The 21,766-nt window shown below is 37.8% G+C and overlaps 1 protein-coding gene across 2 annotated transcripts; it reads right to left on the minus strand.

The window, feature by feature from the left end:
* Positions 1 to 2,209: 2,209 nt before the first annotated feature.
* On the minus strand, positions 2,210 to 14,175 carry LOC121803594 (kirola-like). Of its 2 annotated transcripts, none has more exons than XM_042203223.1 (4): positions 5,501 to 5,537; positions 4,743 to 4,849; positions 3,365 to 3,930; positions 2,210 to 2,611 (listed from the first exon to the last, which is right to left on the minus strand). In XM_042203223.1, the coding sequence occupies exons 3-4, from the start codon at positions 3,546 to 3,548 to the stop codon at positions 2,337 to 2,339; spliced, it is 459 nt and encodes a 152-aa protein (XP_042059157.1). In that variant the 5' UTR covers positions 3,549 to 3,930; positions 4,743 to 4,849; positions 5,501 to 5,537; the 3' UTR covers positions 2,210 to 2,336. The 2 variants fall into 2 exon arrangements, 1 of the variants encoding a protein (XP_042059157.1); XR_006051082.1 differs by lacking the exons at positions 2,210 to 2,611; positions 3,365 to 3,930; positions 5,501 to 5,537 and adding exons at positions 6,760 to 6,819; positions 7,299 to 7,493; positions 14,044 to 14,175 and having other exon boundaries at positions 4,742 to 4,849.
* Positions 14,176 to 21,766: the final 7,591 nt, after the last annotated feature.

Genomic DNA, 21,766 nt, shown 5'->3' on the forward strand with positions numbered 1-21,766 from the left:
ATGGGACTGAAAACCACATCTTAAAAGATGATTATAGTGGTAACCCAACCATACGATTCGAGATCCCATGGGCTTGGTTCAATGGGAAAACGAAGCTATATGAATCTAGTTGTAACGCTCGGAAGATTTTTTATCTTCGCCCATTCTTTAGAAAGCAGTGAGTGTTGTAATCTGCATGTGGTAAGAGGCTAAGTTTTTTACTTTTAATGATTCTTAGAAACCTCGAGGAGGTGGGTATTGCAGGATACCTGGAAAAGAATCACCTATGTAAGTGAGAAGTGTGGGCTGCTTCAACATGTGAATCACTTATGAATCCAAAGTGGTGTTCCATGGCCAGTAAAGGTCACAAACGTGAGAACTGATGAGTTTGTAAATAATATTGTGTCAATATTATTGTCTCGGTATACACCAAGGAGGAATGGTTCAAGGCATCACGTCCACCAGGCCACCGGTATTCCCGATAGTGTTGACTACGGAAAGTTCAAAGCCCCAAGCTACTATTCCAAATGCAATATTGTTTCTCGAGAATTGAGCATAGAGTCTGCATGCATGCATTTGTGTCTGGTGTTGGTTTGAGCTTGCAGCGCTCTAACCAATGTGGGGGATTATTAGAAACATGTGGAAAATGTGGGAAACATTTGATGTGGCCAAGACCTATGGCCTTTCATCTTAGGTAACCCCCAAATGCATAATGAGGTACCTTAATGCCGAGACCTCTCGTGTGGTCACTCCTATCCTATAAATAGGTGTGAGTTTGAGAGATGAAGTACACACTACAACAAGCATTCTCTCTTCTCTAGCTCTCTACATCCTAGTTCACATTCTAGGAGCATTGCATAGCTCGATTCTCGGAACTCCATCAAGTTCGCCGGTGCCTAGCGGGTTTGAGGTGCTTCTACACGCTAGGAGGAAGTCTTTTTATCTTTGGGGGCAATACGCCATTCCGTGCGCACTAGCCGGGGCGTAATTTGTCTTGCGGAAAGAGGGCTTTCCTCGACTCGACTTATAAATTTGGTTTGCTTTATTTCCATTGTAATTTTCATTCCTCTTTTTTGCAAAGTTTCCTTTCGATTGTAATAGTTAGAGTACCGCCTGTACACGGCTTGGGAATTTTTTCCCATTATTTCTAACAGAGGAGGCGGCTAGAATTAGGGTTTCCACAGAGAGCGAATTAGGGTGAGAGACCGAGAGAGAGAGAGAGAGAGAGAGAGAGAATGAGGTTGATGTTGAGTCACTAAGAGAGTTAGAGAGGGTGAGGTTGAAATTGAGTGATTGACAGAGTGAGACAAAAATTAGATTTTGGGAGGGGGGAGTGTTTTTAATGGCATATAGTGTAAATTATTGAGAAGGGGGAGGGTAATTAAATTGTCCAAATATGGTAAGTAGAACCGGGACTCCTATTGCCGGAAGGACAAAAAAGAAAAACGGGGCTTCTATTGCTGGACGGAGGGAGTACTTTCTAAAAACCGCTAGATCTTTAATGCAATTAATGATACTAATTTGTGTTTCTCAATATACACCACCAATATTTCAAAAAACGTCTTTACGCAAATGGAAGTATCCTAATACATCAAAACATTAAGTTAAGTTGACTTTAATTTAGGAATGTTTTCTTTTGCTAGCTAAATTCTTGTTATTTTTTAAAAAAAATTCAACCCAAGTAATTGTGCTTCGATTTTTGTATCCTTCAAAATAGTACTCCCTCCGTTCTGCGGGAGTGGAGGTGTTTCATTTTGGCACGCGATTTAAGAAAAATTGTGTTAAGTGAGTTAAGTAAAAGAATAATAAAGTAGGAAATGAAAAAGGTGAAGAGATTAAGAGAGAATAAAGTACGAGAGGGTAAAGTAAGTGAGAAGAAATGTGTTGAATTTTAGTGTAAGTTTGAAAAGCTAGCTATTGAATGTTGGAAAGACGAAAATGTTTTTTCTCGTCAAATATTTGATGATCTAACTTTACGATCTTGACTTATCCTTATCAATTTTCTACTTTTTCTTTCTAATTATTTGGTCTGCGATTCTCATTTCTTCTCAAGCTTTCTCATTTATGATTTTCTTATCAATTTATATATTACAATAATTTCCACCATTCTTTGATTGAGAATTTCATATTTATTTTCCATTATTAAGGGATCTTATCAATTCATAAATTACAATCACCTCATTTATTGTCTCAATAATAAAGCATAGATCCAAGATACATTTATTTGAATAATAAGGTCACGCCACATTATTGAACATAGACACAAACATACAGTCATAGCAACAAAGTCTAGAACTATTACACATGAGAAGCAACTAGTACACGATAGTGACACCTCCTTCAAGAGTTTGGACAATTCAAGATTTGGCAACGAGACGAGACTCCATGTCTTTGGTGATGTCGATGAAGTAGGAGAGCAATGTAAGGGGATGCTCCACATCTTCGTTAAGCATCTCATACTCTAAAGTCCACGTCACCAAATCAATATCATCACCCTTTTTCTCTACATGGAATGTAATGACGAAGTTCTTGTAAAGCTCCAACAAGTCTCCTTCAAGCACCTTCAACACAATCAATTTCTTCTCTTCATCAACGGTCTCTACTAGCTCTTTTGCTTTCCTCTGTTTCCCATCTGCGTTTCACATATTTTTATTTGTAAAAACATTAGTCGCGCAAAATAATATGTGGTTATTTGCCTATAAATTCATAAACTTTCGCAAAATTATGGAACCAGCTTTAAAATCTGTTTATAAATTACCAAACTATTGATTTCTTCTGATTTTTCAACCAAACTAATGATTTCTTACGATTTTGCAACTAATTTAGATTTTGTAACTAATATAATTTGGTGACTTATTTACATGGCATTATCAAATGTCAACCAAAATGATGTCACCTTTAATTTTCATTTGATCATTTATGATTTATATTAAGTCATATTAGTGCCAAAATTTTAATTGGTTGCCACATCAAAATAAATCAATAGTTGGGTTTATAGACCGATTTTAAAGTTGGTATGCAAAATAAGAATTTAATGAATATTTAATTTACAAGCAAATACTCCAAATATATATGTGTGTTTATTTATCACGATGGTGTTGGGTTGTAAACCCATACCACATTGGAGAATAGAGGGAAATTGGAAACAATATATAAGTGTTGTCCAACCCCAATTAATTTGTGGCCTTTCAAAGTGACTCAAAAAACAAATCATTGCGAACTTTACCCAAAGCGGACAATATAAACTACTACTAATGTGTGCAGTCCACAATCCTAAGTTCCTAACAGAGTGAATGCTACAACTATTTGAGTAAATACAATAACAATGTAAACAATACTAAATGTGTGAAGTAATGAATGTGAGGAAGTCGATGGTGAAACGTACCATGGGTATAAGTCCAGCAAATGATTGAACCAGCATGGCCAAATTCACCCTCAATCAAATCACAGCCATGCACATATTGGGTGGCTGTGGGAACATCATGTGGTGTGTGTCTGAAGAAGTCATGGACCACATCACCACCAGCTTTGGATTCTATTGCTGCAACCAATTTTCCGTGTAAACCCATCTCCCAATTATCTATCTTATCTTATTAAATTGTCTTTTCCAATGTATATGTAAAGAATAGCCCCAAATCTTCACTTTATATAGGCGAATATGTCACGACCGCACTTTCTAAGGATAGAAAGCCCGGTTGATCGCGACCAGGGGAGGATCAAAGAATCGAGAAGAAAGGGGAAGACTGTGGCACAACTGAACTTGAACTGAATAACTCGAATAATATATCAGAGTGCATGATACAAGAGAATAAAATCTCGACTTTTACATTGCAGCGGAAGAGTCAAGATCAGATGACAACGTGTATGGAGACACGGCGCATCCAAGTACTATTCTATCGAAGGTTCTTCATCACTTGTGCTCAACACCGCTCGCCGTCATTACTGCTCAACCTGCACATTTTTAAAGCATATGCAGGGCTGAGTACTTAGTGTACTCAGTGGACACGTGCTGAAATATATTTTATCTTCATAAAATAAAAGTTTATGTCAAGCCACTCCTGAGTGAATCTCGGGTTTTAAGAAAAGGTCCGAGAACACTAAATCATTTTTCTGTTCCTTTATCAAAAGCGATCTATCGATCTATTTTCCTAGAACATATGCCGTATCTGAACTAACTCCTGGTGAAAAGAATTCACGAAACTCCTGGTGAAACTAATTCACAAACTGAAACTCCTAGTCTAGTAGGGACATCGCCCTTGCTAGACAATCAAATAGGCAAAGTTCAAAACGAAACATGGTTTGGCATAATTTCCAAAACTTCATTTTTTTCTCATAAATCATTTTTGAAACATAAACTCATTTCTATCGGTCAAAGCTGAACTCAATATCAACAAAGGCTAACAGCTCATAAGTACTCGTAAAACCACATAATATCATATAACTAAACAACACCACTTTCACTTAAAGTAAATAACTGTAAGCATACTAGCAAGATATTTTCACATACTGGGAACGTAAACACCTGAAAGCATACTTTAAAGCTATTTTTCTGAATTCTTAAAGAAAGCCCACAAAATATACTTCTCCTAAAAACTGTAAAAATACTTTAAACCGAAAGCTCACTAAAATACTTTAGTTCAAAAGCCCACAATCATATATCACAATAGAAAGCTCGTAAAAACTGTATAGTAACTAGAAAGCCCACATAATCATATAAAGCTCACGTAACATCATATCTTAAATACTCTTCGTAAAAACTGTACCGTAAATAGAAAGCCCACAATTATATGTAGGATAGGAAAGCCCACCTCGTTCGCTTAATTTCCTTAACTTGAATTTCCCGCTCTGATCTTAACTCGCGGAGATAGTCCTTTTGTAAAAAATATAAACATAACAACATACTAATTAGACTCAAGACAAATATTTCATTGGAATGCATGCCTCCTATTAAATTCCTTTTATTCTTTCGTTCGTCTTGAGAGAATTTCTGGAAACTCGCATATTATAAAATTAGAAAAATTTAATTAATTAAAACTAAATCATCCTTAAATTAATTATTTCGGGAAAGCTTAACTTAATTCCGCAAACTTTGGACGTCATCCCCATCTTTGTTCGATCTTTCACGGCCGCTCCAAAATAATTAAGCCCAACTCTTAGTCACATTAATCCAGCACATTTCTTCTTTATTAAATGTCACGACCGCCCTTTAGGGTTAATAAATACGGGCGATCGTGATTTAAAAACTTAATAAACAGACGTAGAAAACTTGAGTTTCAATAAAGAGTTTGACCAGTAATTAATATTTTATCAAAAAGGCAAGAGTTTGACATTATCCAAAAGATATCAAGTTTTCAAATTTCTAAATAATTAGGTTCAAAGCTAAATAAACGATGCGTAAAAACAATGTCTCAGCGGAAACGTTCAAGAGTAAGAGTGACGTCATGTGTGGAGACACAACGACACTCATCGTTCAAAGATAAACTCATCGTTCAAAGATAAACAAATAAGTCTCCAATTTTACTTGCTTAACACCACCAAATGCTCGTCGCCGCTCAACCTGCACATAGGAAAAACACATGCAGGGCTGGGTACTATAAGATACTCAGTGGGCTCATGCCGAAAACAAGTTATCAAAATAATATTTATCATACCATCCATAAGTAACCATCGGGGTTTAAATTTTAGAAAGGCCCGAGGCACTCAAAATCATTCCCATTGTAAAAAGTCGACTGATCAGTCATTTTCCCATTGACGTTAACCATATCTGCACATACATGACATGGAATGTGGCCACAAACCAAGTTACTAGATCGGCCAACACATACGCTAGCACACGGTCTACCATAGGTGTATACTAATCCAAGTAGGGTTTTTGGCCCTACGAGGACCCGAATTCGATTTAAATAATAATGGCAAAAGTCACATCAAATAGGCACGTTAAAATCAAATCACGGCATGATAAACATAGTTTCATTCCCATTTATAAAATATTTAGTACATTGTCCTTATTTAAAAGAAAGCCCGTCTCGAGTGCTTAATCCGAAATTACTTTCTTTCCCTTACGATTACGATTCCCTTGCGAGGTATCACCTTTAGAATTTAGATGATACATAAATCAACACACTTTCCAAATAAATAAATAAGATGCATGCATCTTAGGCTTCAATTATTTCTCCCCAAATTGCAAAAGCTCCAAAGTCCGTCGCCTTCGAATCACTCCGTACTGCCGACTATTTCGCCACCTCCCAGCCACGCGTCTCCTGTTTTCGACGGCTGTCAATCGTCGTCTCTGATTCAGACAGCAGCGGGGCTAGCCGTGCGTCGCCGTCACTGCTGTTCGCCGACTGGCGCCCCTATGCTGATGCGTCGCTGCTGTCACACTGCCGAAAAATCTGCTCGATCTGCCCTGCAGTAACTCCTGCCGCTGCTGTGCAGTCTCCTCGTCGGGAGGGTGCTGCTGCTGACTCCGATTCGTCACCCGCGTCTACCGCCGTCGCTCGGTGCCGAAGCAGCCGCTGCGTCGCCGCTCCGGAGGCCTCGATTCCATCCGTAATAACCTCGTTTCCACCCCGATTAACCCCGCAGATAAGTTCTCTTCCAAAATTATGTTTTTTTTTCATTCTCGGTTAATCACAGTGGGTATTCGATTATTAGAGTGTTGGTTTCTTTCAATTACATTCTCTTCCTAAGTGTTGTGTTCTAGCAGATTTTGAGTTCTAATTGTATGGTATGCTCTCGTATGAAGTACAAAATAGGAATTTGAATTGGGAGGAAATATACCTTGAAAAGATTTCGAAAGAACAACCGATAGCTCCCTTTCTCGAGTTTGGTTCTCGATTTCTGCCGGAAAAGTTAAATGAGTTGGTATCAAAACATGTTAAATAGAGGAACCGTACGCTAGCACACGGTCTACCATAGGTGTACACTAATCCAAGTAGGGTTTGCGGCCCTACGAGGACTCGAATTCGATTTAAATAATAATGGCAAAAGCCACATCAGATAGGCACGTAAAAAAATCAAATCACGGCATGATAAACATAGTTTCATTCCCATTAATAAAATATTTAGGACATAGTCCTCCATATTTTGATTCCGTAACATAAATTCTTGAAATCACAGTTGAGAAGAAATAGTTAGAGTAAGAGAGCCGAGAGTCCCCCAAATTGTTTTCCTGCAACTCTTTGCAACAAAGGTATACACTTCTTCCACCCCATTCCTATTTCATTCTTGTGCATCTTATGAAATCTGAAATAAATCTCTAATCGAGCAAATCGAAGCCACCGAATTAAGAACCGGACATAACTAAATCAAGAACGAACCTTTAATTGGAAAACGGGGCTGTTTCAGGGTGGAATCGGGGCTGCTAGAGCAGGCGCGGTCTCGGCAGACAATAGCGGCGGCGAGGTCCAGTCGCACGCCGGCGAGCTGGGGCGGCTAGAGCAGCGACGACGGTGGGGCGAGCCGCCCAGCAGCTGCTCGGTTCTGGCGATCACGATTCACTAGCGAGATATCACCTTTAAAAATTTACATAATACATAAATCAACACACTTTCCAAATAAATAAATAAGATGCATGCATTCTATGTCTCCAATTATTTTTCTCGTTCAAGATTATAAAATTTTCCCAATCAAAGGCTTAGATATTTTCGATTAATTTCATCCGCTCACGCCCCAACCAATTATATTAGAAAAAAGCCCAAACCAAATAAATTAAGAGGCCCAAAGAAAGAAATAATATACTCCCATTTATAAATACACGTGTACTATATACACCATTCCCATTTTTAATCAACATACTCCCTTACGTCTTTACTTAATAACAACAAGGAATTAATAATAGTAAATATTTTTATACTCCCCATTTCTTAACTCCAAGCCACTACGATGTTGAGAAAAGGGCGTCCTGCCTATCTGGTCTATCTACAAGGAGATGAGAAGAAAGAAAGGAAAGTTGAGAATGTTGTTGTGGTATGAGAATTTCCAGACATTTTTCCTGAAACTTTGTCTGGCCCACCGCCAGATCGACAATTGGAGTTCACAATCGACCTAGAGCCAGGGTCGGCACCGGTGTCTAAGGCCCCATATCAAATGGTGCCTAAAGAGTTGGAAGAACTCAAGATACAACTTCAAGAGCTTATGGACTTTGGTTTCATTAGACCCAGTGTTTCACCGTGGGGCGCGCCTGTGCTTTTTGTGAAGAAGAAGGATGGGTCGATGAGGATGTGTATCGACTATAGAGAGTTGAACAAAATGACCCTCAAGAACAAGTATCCACTGCCGAGGATAGATGACATATTCGATCAACTCCGAGGAGCCATTGTGTTCTCAAAGATGGACTTAAGGTCCGGATACCATCAATTGAGGGTTCGAAGAGAAGACATACCGAAGACCGCTTTTCGCACAAGATATGGTCACTATGAGTTTGTGGTAATGCCATTTGGATTGACGAATGCACCTGCAGTATTCATGGATTTTGGTCTTCATAGATGATGTACTCGTCTACTCGAAGAATGAAAGGAACACGAGGAACACCTGCGAATCACTTTGGAGACGTTGAGGAGTGAGAAACTGTATGTCAAATTCAGAAAGTGTGAGTTTTGGCTTAAGGAAGAAAATTTCCTTGGTCATATTGTGTCGGCAGAAGGAATCCGAGTGGATCCTGCCAAGGTTGAGGCGGTACAACAATGGAAAGCACCTTCAACACCAAACGAGATTCGGAGTTTCCTAGGCTTGGCAGGATACTACCGAAGGTTTATATAGGGATTCTCCAAGATAGCGAGACCCATGACCCAACAACTCAAGAAGGGGGTAAAAGTCAATTGGACCCCGGAGTGTGAGGCAAGTTTTCAACTCTTGAAGGAGAAGCTAACTAGTGCACCGATTCTAGCCGTGCCAGAGCCTGGAGTGAACTACGTGGTATACACTAACGCTTCGAAGGTGTGACTTGGATGTGTGTTGATGCAAAACAACAAAGTGATTGCCTACGCATCCCGACAATTGAGGCACACGAGTTGAACTATCCAACCCATGACTTGGAGTTAGCAGCGGTAGTACACGCCTTAAAGATTTGGAGACATCATCTCTACGGAGTTCGATGTCAGATCTTTACGGACCACAAAAGCCTGAAGTATTTCTTCGAGCAGAAAGATTTGAACATGCGGCAACGAAGATGACTCGAATTGGTGAAGGACTATGATTGTGTCATCAACTACCACCCCGGCAAAGCAAATGTAGTGGCAGATGCTTTGAGCCGGAAGGACCATTCCCAACTGGCTACTTTTCTCACCAAAGAAGAAAGCCTGATACACGAGTTTAGCAAGTTGCGTTTGGAAGTGGTGAGGGCACCTGAAACAGTGGAAGCACGAATTGCCACTTTAGTTGTTGAACCTTATCTAAGGTCGAGAATTATTGAAGCACAATGGATGGATGCGAAGTTGGAAGAAATTCGTGTAGAAGTGCGAACCGGCGAATCTGGGAATTTTAGTGAAGAATGTGACAATGCCCTTACTTTCGAAGGAAGACTATGCATACCGAATAACGAGGAACTCAAAAATGAAGTTATGAGTGAAGCACATGAGACACCTTACACCACCCACCTAGGAAGTACGAAAATGTATCAAGATCTGAAGAAGTCCTTTTGGTGGAAGGTATGAAGAGGGATATAGCGTCATTTGTTGAGAGATGTTTAGTCTTCCAGCAAATGAAGGCTCTACATCAACGACCGTATGGAAAGTTACAACCACTAGAGATTCCTGAGTGGAAATGGGAGCACATCGCCATGGATTTCGTGACGGGATTGCCAAGGACTCTGAGAGGGAACACCGCCATTTGGGTAATTATAGACCGACTTACCAAGAGTGCGCATTTCATACCGATTCTCATAAGCTATGGGTCCAACAAACTAGCTCAAATTTACATAAGGGAGATAGTCCGATTGCATGGAGTCCCAGTGACTATCACGTCCGACCGTGACCCAAAATTCACCTCAAGATTTTGGATAAGTCTACAGAAAGAGCTTGGAACTAAATTGAACTTCAGCACCGCATTTCACCCGCAAACTGATGGACAGTCCAAGAGAACGATCCAAACTGTTGAGGATATGCTAAGAGTCGTGGTACTCGATCGAGGAGGAAGTTGGGAGGCAGCACTACCACTGATTGAGTTTGCCTACAACAACAGTTTTCAGGCAACGATAAACATGGCGCCGTATGAGGAATTATACGGAAGAAAGTGTAGATCGCCGCTCTACTGGGATGAAGTTGGCGAGAGAAGAATACTTGGACCCGATGCAGTTGAAGAGATGGTTGGAATTGTTAGACAAATTCGTGAAAGGATAAAAGAAGCTCAAGACAGACAGAAATCATACGTGGATGTCCGACGAACCGACTTACCATTCCAAGCTGGCGACAAAGTTTTCCTGAAGGTATCCCCGTCAAAAGGGATAACACGATTTGGCGTCAAGGGCAAATTGAAGCCGTGATTTATTGGGCCTTACGAAATTCTTGAAGGAGTGGGCCTCGTTGCATATTTATTGACGCTACCACCAAGCCTTGGAAATGTGCACAATATTTTTCATGTGTCGCAGTTACGGAAATACGTGTTCGACCCAAAGCACGTGATCCATTACGAAGAAGTCGCCTTGAATCCGGACTTGAGCTACGAGGAGAGACCCCAATCTATTTTGGATCGAAAGATCCAGAATGTGAGAAATAAACCTATTGCTTGTGTGAAAGTACTTTGGGAAAATCATGGCATGAAGAAGCCACGTGGGAGAATGAGGACAGGATGATGGAATTGTACCCAGAACTCTTTACTTGAGGGTAAAAAATTTCGGGACGAAATTTCTGTTAAGGTTGGTAGGATGTAACGCCCCACTTTTTGAACCCTAATTTTCGAACCCTAAAGTACTTGCATTTAATGCTTTTAATGTTGCGAAGTCTGTGGATTAATTGTCGAGTGGAATTGTTGTTGGATACTTTTCGTGACCTAATTTTGAGTTGTAATTTTGACTGGGTCAACTTTGTTGAATATGTGACGTGGCTGCTTTTGAATAATTGATAATTTGTTATGGGAGCTCGAAATTTGTGAAGTAAATCACAAATGCAAATTTAAATAATTCTTTTCCATGAAGAATGTTTATTGGACTCAATTCCGTGTTGGATCTGATAAATTAAATAAATAATACAAAATCCAATCTTGTGGAAAATAAATTGTGGGCTACACAATTTAAATAAAATACAAAGGACTGTGATTCAAGCTAATTTAATTAAATCTTTTCCTCCTTGACTTGGTCACCAATTATTCCTTAGTTCAAATTTCAAATAAATATTATGCAGGGATTTTCCTCCTTCGTGATCTGCAAATAAAAAAAAATTAAAACATATTAAATTAATAAAACTCACGTTCAAAAAAGGGAAGAAATTCATCCCACTCCTTTTCCCACGTTATAAACCCCCTCTCCATAAATCTCTCCCAAATCTAAACTATCCATCAACCACCTCCCCTCTATAATATTCCTTTCACAAATAAGTTTTCTCCTATTTCGTTTCTATGCAACAAGAACATAAGACTTTTTCTTCTCAACTTCTACTCAAGGTAATCTTGCAAAATTTCCCTCTATTTAACATGTTTTGAAACCAACTCATTTAACTTTTCCGGCAAAAATCGAGAACCAAACTCGAGAGAGGGAACTATCGGTTGTTCTTTCGAAATCTGTTCAAGGTATATTTCCTCCCAATTCCAATTCCTATTTTGTACTTCATACGAGAGCATACCGTACAATTAGAACTCAAAATCTGCTAGAATACAACACTTAGGAAGAGAACGTAATTGAAAGAAACCAACACTCTAATAATCGAATACCCACTGTGATTAACCGAGAATGCGAAAAAAAAACATAATTTTGGAAGAGAACTTATCTTCGGGGTTAATCGGGGTGGAAACGAGGCTGTTAATACCCATAGTTTAGATTTGGGAGAGATTCATGGAGGTGGGGGGTGAGTTTTATTAATTTAATTTGTTTGATTTTTTTTATTTGCAGATCACGGAGGAGGAAAATCCCTGCAGAATCTTTATTTGAAATTTGAACTAACGAATAATTGGTGACCAAGTCAAGGAGAAAAAGATTTAATTAAATTAGCTTGATTCACGGTCCTTTGTATTTTATTTAAATTGTATAGCCCACAATTTATTTTCCACAAGATTGGATTTTGTATTATTTATTTAATTTATCGGATCCAACAAAGAATCGACTCCAATAAATATTCCTCACGGAAAGGAATTATTTAAATTTGCATTTGTGATTTACTTCTCAAATTTCGAGCTCCCATAACAAATTATCAATTATTCAAAAGCAGTCACGTCACTTATTCAACAAAGTTGACCCAGTCAAAAATTCCAACTCAAAATTAGGTCACGAAAATTATTCAACAACAATTCCACTTGACAATTAATCAACGGACTTCGCAACATTAAAAGCATTAAATGCAAGTATTTTAGGATTCGAAAATTAGGGTTTAAAAGTGGGGCGTTACTTTAAATCTAAAGGCCCGAATAATAAACCCTTCACTTTGTCCATTTAATTAAATTCTGACCCAAGTCAAAAGCCTTAGCCCATCCACAAGTAATTAAATGACCCAACATTTCTTGTAGCTTAATTCAAAAACTATGGGAATCTGCCTTCCTCTATTTTCCCCAATTATCTTCTCGCTCATTCACGCCTTAGAGCATCAACAACGGTGGACAGACGACGTCCGTCCGTCCGTGCCGCTGGCAAGGACGAGCTCCGCTGCCGCTGGCACGGACGTGCTAAGAGCACGTCAGTGCCAACGGCAAGAGCACGAGGCGTCGACGTGACATGCTCTGATTGGCCAATTGATTTATCATTTTTTATTATTTTTTTAAAAAAATCGAAAAAATCTGAAAAATTCAAAATTAATAAAAAAAAAAATTTCCCACTTCCTAATAAAATATATCCATTTTTTCCACACTTTTCATTTATTTTTTTTCATTATTTTTACCCCAAAATTCATACTTTCATCTATAAATAGTCTCATTTCAAACACAAAAAAATGACACTATACCAAACAACTCTCTCAATCTCAAATTTTAGGATTTTAATTATGTAATTTTTAATTTTTCGGAGTCTAATTATGTAATTTTTAATTTTTAGTGTTTTAATTATGTAATTTTTATTTTTAGGATTTTAATTATGTCATTTTTATTTTATTTGTCATTTTGTAATATTATTTAGGTTTTTTTAATGAATTTTAATATTATGGAAATGTTTTTGTTTAATTGAATTTTAAATTGAATTATGTTAGTCCTTGCGGAAGAGGGGTTGTGCTCTTGCCAAAGAGCAGACAGAAAAAGTAGGTCCGGGCCCACAACCGTGCTTGCTGGCTAGAGCACGGTTGTGGATGCTCTTAGCACAACAGTGTGCCCTCTCTCTCTCTCCGTCGAATTCACCGTCGCCTCCTTCCAACCGCCGGTTCCCCGTCGCCGGCGTCGAAGTGCCTTCCTTGCCGTCTCCTTTCCCCCACACATTCATTCCATAATTCAAAACTTAAATCCCTAAACATCCCATCTCTCTTCTCTTCCTCACACATAGCTTTCAAACTCGATGCGCCACCCTCGGCTTGGGGCAACCGTGCTTCGGCCGTGAGCCATTGTCGGCGCTCGCCCCTCATTTCGCTGCAGCAGCACCGCCGCTGCGCCGTAGTCCAACCACCTCTGTCGGGTTGTATGCGATCATTTCCCGAGAAGCAGCTAGGTTCTCAGTCTCTCTCTCTTATTTCTTTTACATTTAGTTAAGTTTTACTTGAGAGGTTAAAGGAATTTAGGTGCTCTACTATCCTTGTTATGTCATGCTTGGTTCCTTATCAAAACATCTATAAAACTAAAAGCTTGCTGAGATGTGATGCTATTGCTTAAATTTTTATGATTCAAAAGCTGAGCAAGGGTGAGGGATTAGCTTAAAGGAGTTGTTACTGATCTGCTTTGGTTCTTATGATGTGCTGTTCTATGTGAATGAAATGGAGTTATATGGAAGGGTGAGATGATTACCTTGCCTTTGCAGGCTGACAGGGGTTCTAGCTCCTCGATGAAACAGAATAATTTTTCCTAGGCATCTTCTTACTTTCACTCTCTCCCTACCCTCTATTCTTTGTGTACTGATTGTGAAGTGGATTTGTGGTGAGAGGATGGAACTGGATGGCTATGTATACATATATATATATATATATATATATATATATATATATATATATATATATATATATATATATTGTGAAGTCGATATATTTGTTTGTTGGGATTTGGTCAAAGGGGTGTGTGCAGAGAGCAATCTGCTCTCTTGGCTTCTTGTTAAGTATGTTGGGAGCAGATTTTGTGCAGGTGTGGATCAGCTATATTGAGCTAGGAGTTGGCTCCCTTTTTCAAGTCTTCTTTGGGTATAGCATGCTCATTTTGGGTCTGTACTGCACAACATCAAGGGGCTGTCCCCTAACTGATTTTGTTTCATGTATAGGACACTCTGAAGCTCTAGTTGCAAGAGGGGAGAGGTTGGAGGCTTGGAGCTGGAAAAATATTTTCGCAGGTAGGAGGTTTGTCGTACTAATATTAACACCCGTACTATGCACGGGACATAAGTGTTTCAAAAAATGAATACAAAATATAATAAATATATAGAAAATAAGAATTCAAAGCAATGTGAAGATTTAAAAAACAGAAATGTATTTATCTTGCCTTACTCTAAATGAAGAATTTACTACTCCTAATGAATGAAACATTTATGCAATTTTAATTTATAATCTAAGTGGAGTAAAAATAATAAAATTAATGACAAAAGAAGATGCGTTAATTAGATACAAATAAAGAAAATATGTGAGTAAAAATATTTATTGAAGTGCTATGCAAGTCATTAATCCAAATAAAAGGTAAATTAATATATAAATTTAATAGCTTAATTAAAAAGAATAATTTGAAAATTATATATGAAATACTAAACATATCCACATTAAATTTATGAATAATTTAAATCATAAAAATTTAAAACTTCTTAGAGAAGTAAAGTTAGAAAATTTGAACTCCCTCCGTCCCGCACTACTCGCACCTTTCCTTTTGGGCACGGAGATTAAGGAATGAGTGATAGACAAAGTCAACAATTACGGCTTTAGGTATAAATTGTTACTAAAAATGGAAAGAGTGCAAATAATTTGGGACGCCCAGAAAGGAAATAAGTGCAAGTAGTGCGGGATGGAGGGAGTATTATCCAACAATCACATTTTAATTGACTATTTATTTCTTCCGTTTAATTTAAGACCATATCATAACTTGATATACATGGCAAAAGACTAAATGAATTTTTATATTGGAAATAATAAATTTCTTACTTCCCGCCACATATACGTATAAAAAGTAAATTATCACTTAAAATAACGATAATATTTTATGTATCTTGTTTGTTCTGAATAATGTCACAATTTACACTACGCTTTATATTAAGAAGTTATACAACTTTATAAGTTAGATTTAATTTTAAATATATATAATTTCATCTTATCTTTTGTTTAATACTCCCTCCATCCCAACTTAATTGTCACTCTTGGAGTGGGAACGAGGTTTTAAGAAATGTAAAGAAAAGTTGGTTGGAAAAGTTAGTGGAATGTGAGACCCACTTTTTTATATTGGTTTTATAATAAAATGGAAGTGAAGTGAGTTAGTGGAATGTGGGACCTACTTACCATTTATGGTAAAAATGAAGTGTGACAATTAAGTTGGGACGGACCAAAATGGAAAAGAGTGATAATTAAGTTGGGACGGAGGGAATATAACCTAAGTAGTAGTATTTTTAATTAATTAGGGGCGATTTAAAATATAAGAATTAAAAACTTTAATTGAGTAAATATAGGATGAAAAATGTAAACATTACATATTTGTGTTGTCATTTAGCTTGTGAATTAATTAGGAGAAAAAGTATTACAATAAAGGATTAAATCTCAATTTTAATAAAAATAAATGGAAGGCAAACTAAACTCTTTAGCACAATTCCAATTTTAACCCAAATATAAGGCTAATTAATATATAAATTTAATAACTTAACTATAAAAAAAAATTACCGGTAGTGCACTAGTTATATGTGTTTTAAAACTTCTTTAAGAAGCTAGCATTTATTGGACCATTATTTGTCCAATTGTTTTTGCCTTCAAAAATTGTTTTTGGATAGAAGACACTTCATCCTTCCATTTCCCTCTAAAAAGGATATCTATGTCTTTTCACCCAACTTGCACTTTAGATTATGATAGATTTGTTTTATTCTTGCTGGTCCTCCTTGGTATTAATTGTGTAGTACTTTGGCTGCAGATTTTGTACTCGAAGGACTTAAATGGAGATTGTTTTCTTGTTGCAGGTCTGCAACCTATTGGGATAGGGTCAAGATTTTGATTAAGGACAGCCAGCTCTTCCTTGGCTCTTTGTTAACTACTTTTGACATTTTGTGTAGGTATACTCATCTTCAATAACTCCTCCTTATTTGAATGTTGCAGGTTTGCAGCTGTTAGAGTGGAAGAAAAGGATGTAGGGGCAGACTTGCCCTGATTGGGTAAAGTTTTTATTAGCTTCTGAAAAGCATGAGTGTCCTAATTGTCTCCATCGAGTAAGTTGTAGGTATCTTTGATCTATAGGGAATTAATGAGTCTTGGTTTCTTATTGTAGGAAATGGAAAAGAGGGATGGGCTTCGAAGTGGCTGATCTTCAAGCTATTGGGCCAAGCATAAAAGAATTTGGGCTCAAGAGAAATTATACATAGCCCAATACTTATACTTTATATCATTATGGACTTAATTGCTTATTTGGACTTGAATTCTTTTGTACTAAATGAAATTTGAGAATCTTTTTGATCGATCGTAAACGTCCAAATGCTCCTTTAATCGTTGCAACTTTATGCGGAAAAAAAATTCGTCTAGCCATTCAATGTCCTTTGAGAAGAGCTAAAAAGATGTCAAAGGTCGGGTGTTACAGAACATGATGAAGTCATTATACACATCATATTTAATTTTTAATTCTAAATTTCCCATTCAAATAGTATTAGTAAATTTTTGTTTGATAATTATTTTTTGCAGTGGTCTAGTAGTCGGTTCCATGAAATTGATTTTGCTGATTTTGGAAAGGGATTTGGCCATACAAAATCTTACTGCTATTTTAGCACGCTAGAGAGTTTTGCGTTGAATCAAATAAATAACATACAAATGGAGGAGAGATACGACTATTTCTAATTATTTGAGTTAAGGATATTTTAAAATATGTTGGATTAAATCTTACTGCTATTTTAGCACGCTAGAGAGTTTTGCGTTGAATAAAATAAATTGCATACAAAAGGAGGAGAGATACGACTATTTCTAATTATTTGAGTTAAGGATATTTTAAAAAATGTTGGATTAGTTAAGCAAATGTGATCATTAGGCTGATATATCTTGATTGATTTCACAATTAAAGTATATATGTCCACGCGATAGAACGTCACACTAATAAATTTAACAAAATACTAAAACTAAGTATCGGATAATTGTACTGGCCTACACATAGAGGGTGTGTTGGAGGCTTGAATCCATATTTTTCTTACATCCAATTGGTAAGGCCATCCGCAATGGGGCGGACGATGGCACGCCCGATAGCGCGCATCGTCCGTGCCCGCCATCGTCCGCCCCATTGCGGGTGCGTGACATAGGCCGCGGACGATCGTCGCGCCCTATACTAAGGGCGCGGAGTATAGCGTGGACGATGTCCATCGTCCGCGCCATCGTCCGCCCCATTGCGGCCTACGCGGACGATGACCGCGGACGATAGGCCATCGGCCGCGCCATCGTCCGCCCCAATGTGGGCTACGCGGACGATGGCATGCGTTTTTGATTTTGTCGGGGGATAGTAGACGCCTATGGTGACACATATTTGCGCAAGCCGACTGCCACTGATTGCCAGAGTCTGATGCAGATGTACGAGACGGCGCACGGGTTTCCTGGGATGCTCGGGAGCATCGACTGTATGCACTGGCAGTGGAAGAATTGTCCGACGGCGTGGAGAGGCCAATTCACAAGTGGATACAAGGGCAGCCACCCGACGATGATCCTCGAAGCCGTCGCTTACCATCGACTCTAGATCTGGCATGCTTACTTCAGCGTAGCCGGGTCGAACAACGACATTAACGTCCTTAACTCGTCCACCCTCTTCACCGAGCAATGTAACGGCAACGGCCCGGCCATCGAGTTCACTGCCAACAGACGCCAATACCATATGGGGTACTACTTGGCCGATGGCATCTACCCACGGTGGCCAGTTTTCCTAAAGACGATCAGCTGCCCAATTGGTGAGAAGAGGGTTTTATTTGCGCAAAAGCAGGAGTCGGCGCGGAAGGATGTCGAGCGGGCATTTGGTGTGCTCCAATCACGGTGGGCAATTGTGAAAGGGTCGGCTCGTTCCTGGTACAAGGAAGTCATCGCCGATGTCATATATGCGTGCATAATCATGCACAACATGATAGTAGAGAATGAAGGCGGGAGCATCACCGATTGGAATGAAGATGACCGTGCATCTAGCTCGTCCGACACGTCGACCGAGACACCCGATAGAGGGTTACCGTTAGGCTTCAATGAGGTTCTATCTAGACAGGCCTCAATGCGCAACCAACAGGATCATGCGCAGCTCATGAGCGACATGATTGAAGAAGTGTGGGCTCGTAACCGCCGTCGCTGAGTTTGCGTTTTTTTAATTCGCATTGTAATGTATTAATTTTTATTAAATGAAATGAAGTTTTTGAATTCGTATTTTAATTTATTAGTTTTTTTAAATTCGTATGGATTTTGTAAATATTAAAAAAATTATGATGTGGCGCGCCTTAGGGCGCCCTACTGCAGGTGGGAGGTATGATGATAAAACTGATGACGTGGCGCGCCATAGGGCGCCCCACTGCTGATGCCCTTAAATCATACTTACTCCGTCCTAAGGAAGATGACCTCTTCTTGGGACGGCACGGGATTTTATGAATACTAATTTTAAAGTGTTTAAAAAGGGAGAGAGAAAGTTGTTGGGTGTTTAAAAGTATGAGAGATGAATAAAGTAAGAGATATAAAAGGTTGTTGATGTTTAAAAGTAAGATAGAGAAAAAATTGTGTGTTTAAAAGTAGAAGAAATGAATAAAGTAAGAAAGGGAAATGATAATTGAGTATTTTAAATATTTCCCAAATAAGAAAGGGTTCATCTTGGTTGAGACGGACGAAAAAGGAAAGTGGGTCATCTTTGATGGGACGGGGGGAGTACTAACATTTCACATTAACTTATATTGTCATCAGTATATATAAGAAGATTGACTTGTTAAAAATATTGTTATCAATATATACAAATTGAATACTACTATTTCCTCCGCCCACCATTAATTATAATAATTTGATTAAGTACTAATTTTAAGAAATGTAATGGAAAGTGGGTTGGAAAAGTTAGTAAAATCTAGAATGAGAGTCATACTTATATATACTCTCTCTGTCCCATAATAAATGACACACTTGGATAATGACATGAAATTTTAGGAGATGTTTTTATGTGTTAAGTTAAGAGAGAAAATAATATATTTATATTGACGTGAGAGAATTTTTTCTAAAAAGGGAAATATGATAACTTTTTTGGGACCAACTAAAAAGAAAAGTATGACATCTATTATGGGACAAATGTAGTACTAGTTTTAATAAATTGTGAGTAAGAACGAGTTAGTGGAATATGAGATCGATTACCAAAAGTAGTAAAAAAAATATGTTGCCCGCACGGGCTTAACTCAGTTGGTTCCTGGGTGGTAGATTGTCCCTAAGCAGACAGGATCGAATGCTGGCAGCCGCAGTGTGGGAGTTTCACCACTGTGGTGGCTCCTTGTGTGCTGGTTACCAGTGTAAGTTCCTCCCACCTAATGGGCCGCTGAGGTACCGTGTTTGAACCCCTCCATAGCGATGTCGGGCCGGGTTATGGGGGCGCCTGGGGTGAGCGAATCACCTTTTTGTCCCTAAGTAAAAAAAATATGTTTCATAAGTATTGAGGAATGGACCAAAAAGAAACTAATGACAAAAAAAAAACTAATGACATGTAATGCCGCCAGAGAGATGGAGTACTACTCCATCCTTTTCCTCCGTTCCACGAGAATATGCATTTTGGATTGATCACAAGTTTGAATGCACAATTGAAAAAGTAAAAGAGAGTTAAAAAGAAAATGTAATCAATATATTGTTAGTAGAGAATGTGTTCCACCTCAATAGAGAGGGAAAAGTTCTCAAAATTGAAAATTGAATATATTCTTGTGGGGACAGACTAAAAAGGATAAAGTGCATATTCTTGTGAAATGGAAGGAGAATTATTTTTCCAAATGAATTAGGTAAAGTAGCGTTATCACTATATATCTGCAGAAAAAGATGTTGCTATTAATTTATATTTTTGATTAGGTAAGTAGTGTTGTCATATACATTTGGAGTACTATATTTTCAGCTGAAAAAGATGTTGCTATTAATTTATACTCCTACTATATATTGTTGAAATAAATTAATATACTACTATAACATAATCATATCCTTCTTTTAAATTATTTTTTCTTATCAACAAGAAATAAAATTTAATATATCCATCTTCTACATTTCATATACCTGGCAAATGGCAACATGACCTAGCTTCCAAAACCGGAAAAGGGGGCAAGAAAAACTAAATTTTCTGCAATAATTGCTTTCACCTAAACAATTCATTCCTTCCCAAAACAAAAAATAAAATCTACTTGGGTAATTATATGCTATAAATAAATTCAACCTAAGAAATCTCTCCTTCCAAAAATAAAATAAAAATAAATTATCCTACACCACCAAGATTCAAGAATGAACAACACGGAGCAATTTGCATGTGGTCATTAATGTCTGTTTCAAATCTCGAGGCAAATTGATAGACACATGCTGTGTAAATGCCGATAGATGTGTTGCGGAAATGACAAAATTATTTCTTTGAGTTCCTCTTAATCATTACTCCCTCGTCCCCTAAAATAGGCCTGCTTATTCGGCCTATTCTGGTTCTAATCAGATTGGTTGATCGATTTCAATTTTTTATAAATCCTAGAATTGGAATTGGGACTAGAATTTGTCGGTTCCGGTTTTGAACCAGCCTGTTAAGAACCGTCCGATTCCAGTTTAGAACTAGAATCGATTTGTGATTTTAATGTGTATTTATTTATAATTTTTAATAATTCAATACCATAAAAATAGTAATTCTAACCCCTAGTAATATAACAATCAATGAATAAAGACAATGGATTGTAGTTAAATATCAAAATTAAATCACACTCTCAGTCTTGTTGTTATCAACCATCATCTATACAATTTGGACCGTGTTAACATAGTTTCTATGTTTAAAAATGAGTCAATATTCTTCTCTTTTCTCTTTAGTGCACTGGCGACGTGAATGGTGTATGGGATAATTAGGATCGAAAAATCGAAAAATCGTACCTTACACCGCCCTACTTATATATAGAGAATAAAACCAACGTTCGTGCTCCCCTCATAAGGAAGATGATCCATTTTTTGGGTGACACGAGATTTTATACAACTTTATTTTGTGTGTTATAAGTGGAGAGAATAAAGTAAGAGAGAAAATAAAGTAGAAATAAAAATATTTCTATATATATTTAGTAATAAATTATCTTTGTTGGAACCAACCAAAAAGAAAAGTGGATAGTATTAAGTGGTACAGAGGGAGTATATAGTATCAATATTATCAA

This window comes from Salvia splendens, chromosome 1, assembly GCF_004379255.2.
Source record: "Salvia splendens isolate huo1 chromosome 1, SspV2, whole genome shotgun sequence".
In the NCBI taxonomy this organism is placed as follows: Eukaryota; Viridiplantae; Streptophyta; class Magnoliopsida; order Lamiales; family Lamiaceae; genus Salvia; species Salvia splendens.